General features: G+C 42.3%; 1 protein-coding gene across 1 annotated transcript in view; it reads right to left on the bottom strand.

The window, feature by feature from the left end:
* Positions 1-233: 233 nt before the first annotated feature.
* SMARCD1 (SWI/SNF related BAF chromatin remodeling complex subunit D1) overlaps positions 234-13,090 on the bottom strand; it is a 90,540-nt gene continuing 77,683 nt past the window's right edge. The window contains exons 11-13 of the mRNA XM_078689125.1: positions 8,146-8,268; positions 7,848-7,949; positions 234-2,052 (exon numbers count right to left, since the gene is read on the bottom strand). Coding sequence (XP_078545251.1) covers positions 1,999-2,052; positions 7,848-7,949; positions 8,146-8,268 — 279 coding nt within the window. The 3' untranslated portion in view covers positions 234-1,998. The remainder of the gene's footprint in view (positions 2,053-7,847; positions 7,950-8,145; positions 8,269-13,090) is intronic.

The raw sequence follows: 13,090 nt of genomic DNA on the forward strand, positions 1-13,090 counted from the left end.
AAAAGTTCAGGGGACCAGAGTAGCTAAACAAACACAATTATAAAAGCAAGGAATGGATAAAGAAGACACACGCACAGCCTTAGTACTTGCAAAAACTGCTGCAAACATACAAATGTAATAACTGACAGACAGAAGATGGTTTGCTTACAGCTGTAGACACAAAACTTTCCATTTTTGATACAGAGACTAAAAGTAGCCCAGTGAGGTGGAAAAAAACACTACAAAAATAAGACTCACTTTAAGATATTTTTATTAAAACGGATGTCTCTAGCAGGGAAACGTACAAAATAAATTTGGTCCATCAAAAAACGTTAAGTTAATAAAAAACATGAAATCTGCCAGGATCCCACGTTTAATGGAACCGAGGCATAAATGACACAGGACAGGCAGGGAGAGACGCTGGGGCGCCAGGTATGCATCCAATCTCAGAAATACCAGCTGTGGAGGCCAGTAGCACACTTACTTTGCCAACGTAGACAGATGGAATCCATTCACCTGGGTAGCTCTACAGCACCATCAAGATCTGAAGCAGGGGTTAGAGAATCTGAGGTATTCCAAGCGAGGAAGAAGTAATGGTTGCTTGAATTAAGGCAGGCACCCAGGAATCTTGTGGACCGGGTCCAAGACAGAAAGGAGTGTGCTGGCATCAAAAAGGTCAGCACAGCTTCCAATGTGGTTCATCCATTTCAAAAGCCAGAGGCAGCTTGGTCCAAAAGATTATCACCAGGTGTGGTCACGCTAAATTGTCTATACTTCCCAAGTCTGTGGCAAATTAATTCACAGAGATCTTCCACTATAAACCTAGAGGGAGGTCATTTCAGCAAAAGACTACTGCATGCTTGTGTCCGAGAACTAAAGCCTGGAATAAAGGCAAATCAAGCCTTACGGATTATTGTGACTGATAATACACCTGTGATGTGTCACGGTAAAGCATTTGTGTTGTAATAACAAGAGAATTGAAAAAAATCTAAAGAAAATCTCCCTCACTGTTACAAAGGATAGAGCTTGAAATAAGTACTTCTACACCACTCTTCCAGCCAACTACTGACTAGTAGGTCGGTCGGGATTTTATCAGAAATTGAAATTTACTCGTAAACATCTTAGAATGGGCATCCATTAGGATAGGATAGGATGCTCACTAGCTAGCTCCTAAGAAGATCAAATACATTTGGACCAACATTCACTTACTGCCCCCTAGATCCTCCTCACATTTGTTCCATTTTCATTAGCTTGCAAGGTTTAACTAGGCTCGTTCAGATTCAATTCACTAAAGATGCAAACATCCAACTGTCTCACACACTAAACGAGTCTCAAAGGAAAATCAACTTATCACGACTAACATGGGTCAAATAATTACATCTTTTCGGAATGGATAAAATGCAGTTTACACACTCTAACGGCTTCATTTAACTGCGCGCCCCATACCCACCATTCAACCTGCACTACAGACCTTAAGGTTGCGTTGAGAAAGAAGCCATCACTCTGTTTGGCAAGTTGATAGGCTAACCAGGGCAGTACTTTGAACCAAGTAACGAGACAGCAGCAGAAGGCAGTTCTAGTGAATATAACTTGTGCCTGCCTGTCCGCCCCTCTATCTATCCAAATGTGGACATGTGTCAGGAGAGAAATACAAGGCTTTGTTCCAGAGTGAGCAGTCTAAAGACATGTCTTGGTCAGAGCCCCAAAAAGCAGTGTCCTTCCTGAAACAATCTTGAGTGTGAAGAAAAGAATAATTAGCTCACAAGCGTGGAAGCCACTCTTGTACTAGGTGAAAGCTTCAAAACGCCAGTAACACCAACTGTCCAGTATGGAGACAGAGCCACAAAATGCAACGGCTTCCGCCAGTGTCCTGGTGAGTCGAGGTATGTATGTCTTGTAATTGCATGTGTGCACATCCAGTGCTGGAATCCGAAGGCATCCATGCTGAATCCAAGACCATAAACTGTAGGCTCTTACAGCCCGGCAGCTCAATGCAGCACTAACAACCTGGCCCAAATTTTAGGTGTTGCGAATCCCCAGTGCTTGCTCAAGCTCCTGTCGCCTCTGTTGCACCTGTGGGGAAATTATACATAACAGTTAGCAACGCACGAAACAGAGCTATTCTTTATTGTGTGCTAAGAATTTACAATCACCTTTGTTCTTATTATCCTTAATGATACATTAACAGAATTTACATTTTATTAGCCAATGCCAATTTACAAAGTAACATCTGTTTTATTTCATGTCCTCTAAAGAAATTAAAACCTAGAGGTTACATCTTAACCTCTTGGGTGCAAGGACGTGCTCAGGATGGCCCCATCACACATTTTCCATGTATTTCTGTGACGTATTCTTCCAGAATCTGAAGGAATCCACAAAATACCTACCACACAGAGTTTCACTTGTCCCATTAAAAATGCTGCCCCACTAGTATGGCTGGGCCTAGTTCCTGTGACAGGCAAGGATCAAACTAACATCAATGGGAGTCCTCTCAAAGGGACACTCATTGATCTCAGTTTGTGTCGCAGACACTAGGCCCAGTCACACAAGTAGGGCTGCGTTTTTATTGGGATAAGTGGGAGAATGCTGAATTGAAGAAATGTTATGGATTCCAGCTGATTCCAGAAGCTTATGTCACAGAAATGCAAGAAAAGTGTATATTAGTCAAAATTTGAGGTTTGCAAGGTCTTCTGGGTGAGAAAACCTGGCGAGGGCCATGCAAGTCACCCCACCCTAGATTGCCCCAGATGTCTAGTTTTCAAAAATGTGCAGGTATGCTAGGTTCCCCTAGGTGCCAGCTGAGCTAGTCCACCAAATCCACAGCTAGCTACACTGGCTCCCCATCGAAGCTAGAGTCACCTTCAAGAAGCTCACCCACGCTCACAAGGCCCTCCACGACACGGGACCAGCCTACCTGAACAGCAGACTCAAATTCCACGCACCTCAAAGGACCCTACGAGCAGCCCAGCTCTCCTACGCCGTGGTCCCTCGCATCAGAAAGACCAGATCAGGCGGCCGCTCCTTCTCCTTCCTCGCGGCCAGAGCCTGGAACGCCCTCCCTCACCACGTCAGACAGACCTCTCTCCCCATCTTCACAAGAAACCTCAAAACCTTGCTCTTCAACAGACCCCCTCCTTGATGGACTGGAACCTGCATACCCTCCCCCCGTGCCTGGAGACCCTCACAGGTGAGTAGTAGCGCTTAAACGCATGATTGAGATTTCTGTGTTTGGAGGTCCATACACCCTGAATAGTGAGGTTTTGTAGATTAGCTTCCCCAACAAATCAGGGAAGAATCCTCTGTGAGAATTATTGGTGGAACTAGGTCTTGAAACAGACGCCCCTTGGATAAATTCTGTGGATTCCACCACTGCAAAAAGAGATGTGTGCAGCTATCCAACCAACACTAGATCGTGAAGTTGACCCAGTCACTGTGTCCATTGATGGGAGACACATTCCTGGAGAGGTCTTGTGTGTAGTCTGGCATGTGGGACTATTGAAATGCAAGATGCCATCATGTCTAGAAGTCGTAGAAATTATCGCTGGGATTTTAGTCCAAGTTTGAAACTGTTGAGTTAATGTTACTGAGCTGTTTATTCTGACTGTATTTGGATATGCCAACGCCGACTGTGTGTTGCGCATGGCTCCTTGATACTGCTGCTATGGTAGCTGGTTGTAGATTTGGCTTTTGTAGGTTGATGGTGAACCCTAAGTGATGGAGTAAGGTTAGGGTATGTTGAGTATTTTGTTTACAACGGTAGAGGCTGTTTGCTTTTGTTAACCAGTCGTCTATATATGGAAAGAAATTGATGTTTTGTCTGGAGAGATGTGCTGCTACTAGCGCTAGACATTTTGTGAATACCAGTGGTACAGTGATCATTCCAAAGGGAAGAACTATGAACTGATAATGGTGTCCTTAGAATTGAAACCTTAGATATTTTCCGAGTACAGGATGGATAGGTATATGGAAGTAGGTGTCCATTAAGTAAAATGAAACCATGACATTTTGTAGCAAAGGAATGATTTCCTGACGAGTGAACATGTGGGAGTGTTCCAATATGATGTAATGATTCAGCGTTCCGAGGATGAGAATGGGTTGTAGCGACCAGCCTTTTTTGGGAATAAGGAAGTATAGAGAGTATATTCCTCCTGTTCTCTGCTACGGTTTTGGAACTGGTTATATTTCTCCTTTTTGTAACAGAGCTATTTCCTCTTCTAGGAGATTTTGATGGTGTATTGATAATTTGTGAGGTGGAATATTTGGAGGAGTTGTAATGAGCTCCAGACAGCAACCATGTTGGTTAATATCCAACACCTATTGATCTGTTGTGATTGATTTCCATGTTGAGAGAAAGTTTTAAAGACTACCCCGACAGGTGTTAAATGGTCTGGGGGAATGGTAAGTAAGCCACAGTTTGGTACTGTTTGAGGTACAGGTATTATTCCCTTAAAAACTGTTCTTTTAAAATGGTTTCCTCTGTAGGAACCCCTATAGAACTTTCTAGGAGTAGAGATTTCACCCTGGTTTTAATATGCCGACCCTGTGTTGTCTGAGGAGGCAGATCTTGCTTATATAGTTGGGGCTACAAAATTAACTGCGGTATGTGTTTGGAGAGCCCCATTGATTTTGTGACATTGGTGTCCTTTTTCATTTTCTCATGGGCTGTTTCCAATGGAGGGCCAAAAAGATGTTTATCAAATGGGAGGCTTGAAATTGCCTGTTGTACCTCAGGCTTAAATCCGGTGCCATGGGGCCATGCATGCCTATGTAATAGGAGGCTAGTATTTATACCTTTAACAGTGGTGTCAGCTGTGTCTAGTGCACTTTTACTAGCTTTTACTAGAATTGTTGGTAATGAGATTTCCCTCATTAACAATTTCCTGCCCCCTTTTTCTGTGTTCCTCTGGGATGTGTTGGAGGAGCCCCTAGCAAATAGAGCCTGGCTGTTGGCTATACATCAATGGTTATCCGATTGTGCAGCTACACTTTTTCAGAACCTTCTATAAGTTTAGATTCTTTCTGTTGGGGGGGGGGGGGGGGGGGGGGGGGGGGTGGCATCTCTTGGTGTTTGGAAGTTTGCCCTTTTTCTTGCATTAGACACAGCCAGAGTCTGGGGTTAACTGCCTTCTAATATATAGGATTTGGGGATGCAGCAGCTTTATCATTCGTCAAAGCATGATGTTATGATTTTAGCCATGAGTGTCTTTACAAATGTCATCTGCGTGACGTACCATACCTTTAAGGAGTTGTAGATACTGTGCCCCCTTTGAGCATTAGATAAGGTTTCTAAAAGGAAATGCTCCTTTATTGTGTCCTTATGTAAAGGTACTTGCTACTAAATCCTGATATCCAGAGGCAGCATCAGGTGGTGATGGACGTGTGGGATAGAGATCAGGGTCTGACTCCCCTTGTGGTTTAATATCATAGTCATCCCAAATATCCCCCGGGAGTATGTTTAGTGGTATATCATCATCCTCTACTATGGGTGAGTGAGGCATTAGGTCACCTGCCTCAGATATTTCTGGTGAGCGAGGTGGTGGAGTGGATGGTGGGGGTGGCGGATGTGGGTTAGGTGAAGGTGGAATATGGAAGCGCAAAGAACTAGTGGCAGCATCCTTTTTTTCTTCCTTGGAGGCTGTAGAGGAATGTCCAAATCCTCTTGTAAAGTTACCTATTTCTTAGGAAAGAAAGGTCTTGCTGGTTGAACAACTATTTTCTTTGTTCCAGGCTGAATTTGGAGTGATTTTGGCCTTGGATCGAGCCTTTCATGCATCACATCGAGGATCGGATCGAGTGGAGATTTCCGTACAAAAGTGAATAACTTTGGGAAGGATGTTTCAATTTAGGAGCAGCTGTGTCCGGATCCGAAATAGTAGGTTTTTGTTTCGGAGCTGAAACTAATGGTCGAGACGCTGTAGACCAGGAGGTCGAGTAGATTGAGACCACTGCTGTAGGCCGGATTTTCGGAGCTGAGCCGAAGGCGGGGCTTCCAAGTCAGGCTTTTTTGCAGTGGCAGACCATAAGCAGTGTTTCAAATGGAGTCGATGTTTTTGGGCTTTGGATCAGGGGTAAAAGTACTCCCTGTCTGATGCTTCTGTGCTGGCTGGAGGGTGATTAAATCCTGGTCAGAATTGGACTTGAATCGAAATTGTGAATTGATAAGGATTCCTCTGGCAGTGGATGCTTTTCAGTCTTCCTCCTTTGTCGACTGAAAATGTCCGGTACATCTCCCGTATGTCTACACTGCATATCTTGGGATTTAGCACGTCGATCTCGAAGAGTCTTTTTTGTTCGGAATGACTTGCAGGCCTCTCACATTTCCTCTTGATTATCTGGTGAGAGGTATAGGTTGCAAATGAAGTTTTTGTCAGTAAGGGGGTACTTCGAGTGACACTTCGGACAGAAGCAGAGCAGAGTTCGTTCCATTAGCAGGTCATTTTATAAAGGACCGTGAAAGTGAAGAAAAGGCCAAGCTAGCAGTGGCTTGTAGGCAGAGGAAGCGAGTAGGAGACCCGCTAAGCAGAAGGATGATCGTTCAGGGCTTAATAAAATTGCGATATAGACAATACTGTTGAGTGGAGATCTACTACAGAACCGAAGGGAGCCCGAAAGAGTCCTGAACCAGAGCACGAGAGATTACATCTGAAACAGTTGGCAGAAAAAAACAATCTGGAAATGCAATCAATGACCATGCGCAGTATCATCAAGAGGAGGAGTCACAGCCATATGACGCGAAGAAAACTTCTTGGAACAAAAACTTGCTATCATCCGAATCTAACACTAGATGGTGGACTTATGCAAAGCATTTGCATCTACAGCACACATGCCTTGAACAGATATATATATATATATATATATATAATCTGTGCTGGTCAAACAAGGACTATAGGGTCACACAGAACATGTCATTAATAGTTCATTTCTACTCCATGAGTCAGGACATGCTAATGTGGGAAAGTTAGCACAGGCAAACATTCCATAAAAGCTCAGCAAATATGCTCCTATTGCCACTTTATAGTCACCATGATTACTACATAAAATGGGGTAGGGCCTTCTCAACTAAAAGCATAATCAATTATACACAGCATATGAAAGGACATGTCTGTTTGTTATCGTGGGCTGGCACAGCAAACCATGAAACGAAGTAGTTTTCACCACCAAAAGTAAGAAAACTGTTAACTGCAGTTTGTATTGCTAGTGGCCCCTTTGGAAATTTCCTCAGCTCAGATAATGGATCCAGTGCAAGACTGCTCTTCCAAAAAAGAACATTTACATGAAAATGTGTAGAACCAAAAAAAGAGGAGAAATCAAGCAAGGTTCACCCAGAGGAGTATGCAGCAAAGCGCAAACAGGATCCTAGATGAGAAGACACAATTTTGCTTCCCTTTCCCAAAGCAGGTACAAAAACAAAGTGAGCAGGGTGCCCCTGAAAAGGGTTTAAAATCAACCAGCAGAAGCAATTAGTTTTATTTGCCGCAGTATCAGACTACAGCAAAGATGCCCAACTGAGGTGATAAGTATAAAGGCCATAGAGGATAAGACAGGCACAAATTATCCTCCTACACAAATATACAACCATTCTTTATATCTTCAAGTACAGTTGTGCTCCTAAGGAAAGGGGGAAGACAGTCACAAGAAGTCATATAAACAACACATTCCACCCCTTCCGCCATGCTGCTCATCCACAAGGCAGGGGATTGGACATTATAATAAAACTTTTTTAAAGACACTTACAACAAGCTCAAAAAGGTGGAGAGCTAATGTGGGGGTGGGGAGGACTGCGATCACAGTATTTCCACAAGCTTTAAATGCTTCACACTTACAGTTGCTCACTTAACAGTAATGCTACCCACATCCAGCACACTCACCTTTGAATAGAAATATCTACACACGGCTTCTTGGGCCCAAGGCTGAAAGTAAAACTCAGCTCGGCGCTCCTCCTCAGGATTTCCCACCACATCAGTCATGGTCTGAATTTAACAACAAAAAAAATAATCAGAACCTGCCTCCGAAGGAGATTTTCAACAAACATGTGCTTTGTGAACACAGTCATTGACAGTCATGGGGACGTAAAAGTTCTATGCATAACACAATCAAGCATGACTATTATTACCAATACAAGAAACACGTTGCAGCTCTTCTAGAAGGGTTTGCTGAAACTTTTACCTTGAGATCACGGCACTGGGACTGCAGCCAGTCATTGATGAAGCCCTGTGGGTCTCGAGCAAAGCTCAGCATGAACTCCCTCTGCGTCTTCAGGTGGTTAATAGTTTCTATGGTCTCATGAATCTATTTAAGGCAGAAAAATTGATTTTAAGGTCTACAGCAGTCGGTGGGTGAAACTGGTACGATTGAAAGGGTCAATTTATTTTTTGCATCTCACTGGGGAACAAACAGTGAAACTCACAAAAAGAATAGGCAAATTGAAAGAAAAGTAACCACTCTGCATGAAACAAAGAAAACGTTAATAACTAGGAAGGTGGAGTGAGGAAGCGGTGAGAGTATGGAGACAATTTACCGTGGCTCAACTGGGGCTTGGGGTACAGTGACCAGATATCCTGCATCTACCAGAACAGTTCCAGTTTTCAGGGATTGTCCCAGCAGCCCTACAATTATTAGTACATTATATATGTTCCGTTTTTGGCAAAAGTTCCCAAATGAATGTACTCAACAGGATAAAAATGTTCCCTTACTTAGACTTCTACGAACCCTGTAATTAGACCAGAGCGTGAGAGCATAAATTCCTTTAAAAGAAAGCGGTTTAACGCTTCTCTGCAGGTTTCATTGGACAGCTCTCATTTTGAAAACCGTGGTTTTCTAAGCAGACAATTTCAGAGGACACTAGTGTAAAATTCTCATTGTAGCTATACGGAGTGTGAAGCAAGAGGCCTGAATGTTTTTTTTGCTTCCATCTGAAATAAGGTGCAAATGATCAACATCACAAGTTTATCGATCATAGTTAGTTTCTCCCTCCCTGATGAAAAGCTTTCTTCTGCCCTTCGTTTCTCTTAAAAAGCCTTTGAATTTCAGTGGCTGACCATTTCACACCCATGTTGCAGGGATGTGGAATTCCTATAGCCCGACTCAAGCACAAATTGCTTGGGGTCAAGGGCATCAAGTTTTCATGTGTATTTTGTCCTTGGGACAAGTAGGCCCAACTCCCTGCAGCACAAACCCTTTGGCTGCCAGTTTTCAGTACCACTTTATGGTTCAGGGAAGGACACTGTCTGCATTTAAGGTCATATTGGTTTCCATATGTTAATGCTGTTCAAACTTGTATTCATGGTTCATTAATTGAAATCCTTTATTAGGGTGAGCGCTCTAAGTAAATGTTGTAAGCGCTGCCTGCCCTGCTGACAGTGGTTCCAGTATAAAAATGTGTACACACGTTTTCAAAGTTGCGCAATTTGAGGATATGTAGAATGCTCCCAGAACGCTATCTGATTGGATGCAAATATTTGCAGACGCTTGAAAGCAAGATTGATGACTCTGTTTTGAAAATAAAATATTTCGCTCAACTACGGTAAAAATTCAGGTACCATTTCTTTGCAGTATCATTTAGTAAAATCTGTTACATGCTAATATTTCCCAAAAATATTCATAATGGAAAATCTGTGTAACCAGTTTCAATAAAATTATGGGAAAACAAATAAACAAGCATTGGCAAAGCCTGTAGGATTGAAATTGGTGGTCAGCTTTTTAGTTTTGTCAATGTGTAAATTGTTTTGGAATGGCTTTTGTAAAACATTATTGGTGTGGGAGCTGCCGGGCCCTCACCATAATAACAAACATTTGCAAAAGCAAAAACAAATTAGCTCTCAAAAAGCATATTCTGCCACAGTAGTTACCGGCAGTAAACAAAACTACTTTGTGTGCAGATATGCTCCTTGTGAAATAGCACAATGCTGTCACAGCAAAGCCATCCGATACAGAGAGAGAGAGAGAGAGACAGAATTTTAATAAACACAAAAGGTCATGGTTAACACCAGACCCAATTATTAAATAAAAATTCAAAAGTGCACCCATGGTATATGTCCTTGCATTGAGAGCAGCCATACGGCTTTCATGATTTCACAAGAATTTATAGAAGTAGGGCAAGAAATGGTGCTCCTAGAAAATAATTGTAAACTGCATTTTAGCATGAGCAAACATACATGTGTACTTTTGCTCATGCGGAAATGTGAGTGTATGCAAGTTCACTTTCCCTCCAACCACTGTTTTCCTCAACCTGATGTTGAGACGAAATTTCCAACATTTCTCAGTATGGGAAGAGATCAGAGAAGAGTTGTTGAAAACCCTTAAAACATGCAAGTTAGTAGGTTTGCACAGACTCACAAGGGCATTGCAACCCTGGAACTATTGCTTACCACTTCCTAAAGCCCCAGTATGTAGATCTGCGGAAACATGTCAATATATGGGTATTGCAAGTATTCAAACACTACTATGGTATGAGCCCTGGCATAATCATAGAGTCTATATCCAAGCTCTTATATAAGGAGATTACTGCCAAAACATGTCGCCGCACTACATGGCACCAAAGGGACAGGTGGATTTTGTTACAGGACAAGTAGATTTATGAAGCAACCTGCCCCATGGACAAGTAGATATTTTATTAAATTCCACACCCCTGATTTAGCAAGCTGAATCCTCCCCTATCAATAGTAAATACACAAATGCAATACCCCGTAAGTGCAACTCCTACATCACTTGGGAGAACCTTGGTAAATTACACAAGAAACCGCTTAAATATAGGTGAAGTTAAAATGAAAACTGACTGTTGCAAGGGTGTGACAAGAAGAGATAAAGGGTAATGTAAAAAAAAAGACTGGGAAGGAAGAGGACAAGTGGAGAAAAATATGCACTAACAGCCAGTAGGATTACGTTTGATTTAGTATACGCACGGACAAGACATACATTCACATATTCACATACATTTCACACCTACAGACATACACACTTTCAAGAGTAAGAACTCCTACCCTACAAGCCAGCAGCGAAATCAAGAACACACCTCCGAACCTCACGATGCCCAACTTTCTATAAATATGCCTCATCGTAAACTCAGAATACCAACTACACATAAAAAAATGAGCAGAAACCTACTTGCCCATTCAGAAATCACTTTGTGGACTTACTAGTGTTATGCAGAGTTAGACAAATGTTTATAATGCCAGCACATACACCAATGTAGTTTCAGAACCCCAATACACTCGGACAGCACATAGAGGCATGCATGTATGGACTGATGAGATTAATACCTACAGATAAACAGACCTGCCTGCACCCAAAGGCACAATTAACAGACAACAATGCATTCAGACCAAGAAACAAACCTTAATTCATACATACAGACTAACACTAACAGGAGGTATATTTGAACACCGTTCTTGCTGCTCTAATAATAAAGTCTATTATTCCACATTGGGCACCCAAGTTCCCCTACTGCTAGATGTACAAAGGACTGAACATCAATGCCGCAAGCAGCCAACCATCTAAAAAAGGGAAAGGTGTTACAACAGTCTAATTCGAAAGGAGTGGGGAAGGAGGGAGGGAGTTGGAAAAAATTAGGACATTTATGAAATGGCTGTTAATTACTGAGCTGTAAAAGTGAGCCATAGTTAAAATGGGAATTTTTGCACACTATTGCACAACGAAATGGCTTGGTACAGTATGAAATCTAAGGGATGGCAGCACCAAAGGACTGGACTAGGCTCAAGAAGTGGCAGAGTCTTGCAAGATGAGCACAAACGAATGCAGCAGTAATTGAAGCACAGACCACTGTTAAATAGTAGCTCATTAAATGGAGATGCTTTTTTTTTTAGACTCATCACATTTCAAAGAAAAGTTTAAAAAAATAAACAAAACGTGTTTAGAGCAGGGCTAACCAATATGGAACCAGTTTTTCAAGAAAACCTCTAACTAGGTCTGGATGGAACATCCTACTTACAAGTATGCATCTGTTCTTGGCATGTAGAGCTGCAGATTTCTACACTTTGCATTAGATCGCCACCTGGTGTTGGGCTCGGATGATTGATGTTGTTGTCGTCTTGGAAGAAGTTTTTGTAGTCACGAGATAGGTGACTCCTCCCTTGGACGATAGTTTGCATGGCCATTGGCTCCATCCATAGATTGTTTTTCACCATGATGGGAAATGATGGAGTTAGTAGAAAGAAAGAAAGGATGTCCATGCGTGTTTATCTAATTAAGATAAAACTGAAACAGATACAGGTCCCGGGGAAGCGTGTAGAAATCTGCAGCTTTACATGCCAAGAACAGATGCATACTGGTAAGTAGCAATTTCCGTTCGATGCATATGAGCTGCAGATTCTACAATTTGCATCGATTGTGCAGCAGTATCTCCCCTAGCGGTGGTCACCTGTATCCGTTGCAGTAGTTTGAAAAAAAGTTTTGAGGACAGCTTGGCCTACTGCAGCTTGCGGCTTGGCTTGCACATCAACACAATAGTGTTTAGTGAAGGTGTGTGTTGTAGACCATGTTGCTGCCTTGCAAATGTCTTCTAGGGGAATGTTCCCTAAGAAAGACATGGAGGCTCCTAGTTTGCGTGTGACGTGCGCTCTAGGAGGAACTGTTAATGTGCGTTTTGCCTTGTGATAGCATATTTGTATACATTTAACAATCCACCTTGCAATTCCCGATTTAGAAATGGGGTTGCTTTTATGTGGTGGACAGAAAGCTACAAATAGTTGCTTTGTTTTGCGAAAGGATTTCGTCCTATCAATGTAATAGAGAAGAGCTCTTTTGACATTTAGTGTGTGTAGAGCTCTCTGCTACAGAGTCTGGGTTTTGAAAAAACACTGGTAACTCTACAGATTGGTTTAGATGAAAAGAGGGAATTACTTTAGGAAGAAATTTAGGATTAGTCCTTAGAACCACTTTGTTACGGTGTAATTGTAAGAATGGTTCTTGTATAGTGAAAGCTTGAAACTCACTAACTCTAAGAGAGGCAATTGCAATGAGGAACGCTGTTTTCCATGTGAGGAATTGCAGTTCACATTTGTGTAAAGGTTCAAAAGGGGATCCCATGAGCCTGTTAAGAACAATGTTTAGGTTCCACACTGGAGAGGGGGGGGTAACCTAGGAGGAATAATTC

This window comes from Lissotriton helveticus, chromosome 1_1 (assembly GCF_964261635.1).
Source record: "Lissotriton helveticus chromosome 1_1, aLisHel1.1, whole genome shotgun sequence".
Classification (NCBI taxonomy): domain Eukaryota; kingdom Metazoa; phylum Chordata; class Amphibia; order Caudata; family Salamandridae; genus Lissotriton; species Lissotriton helveticus.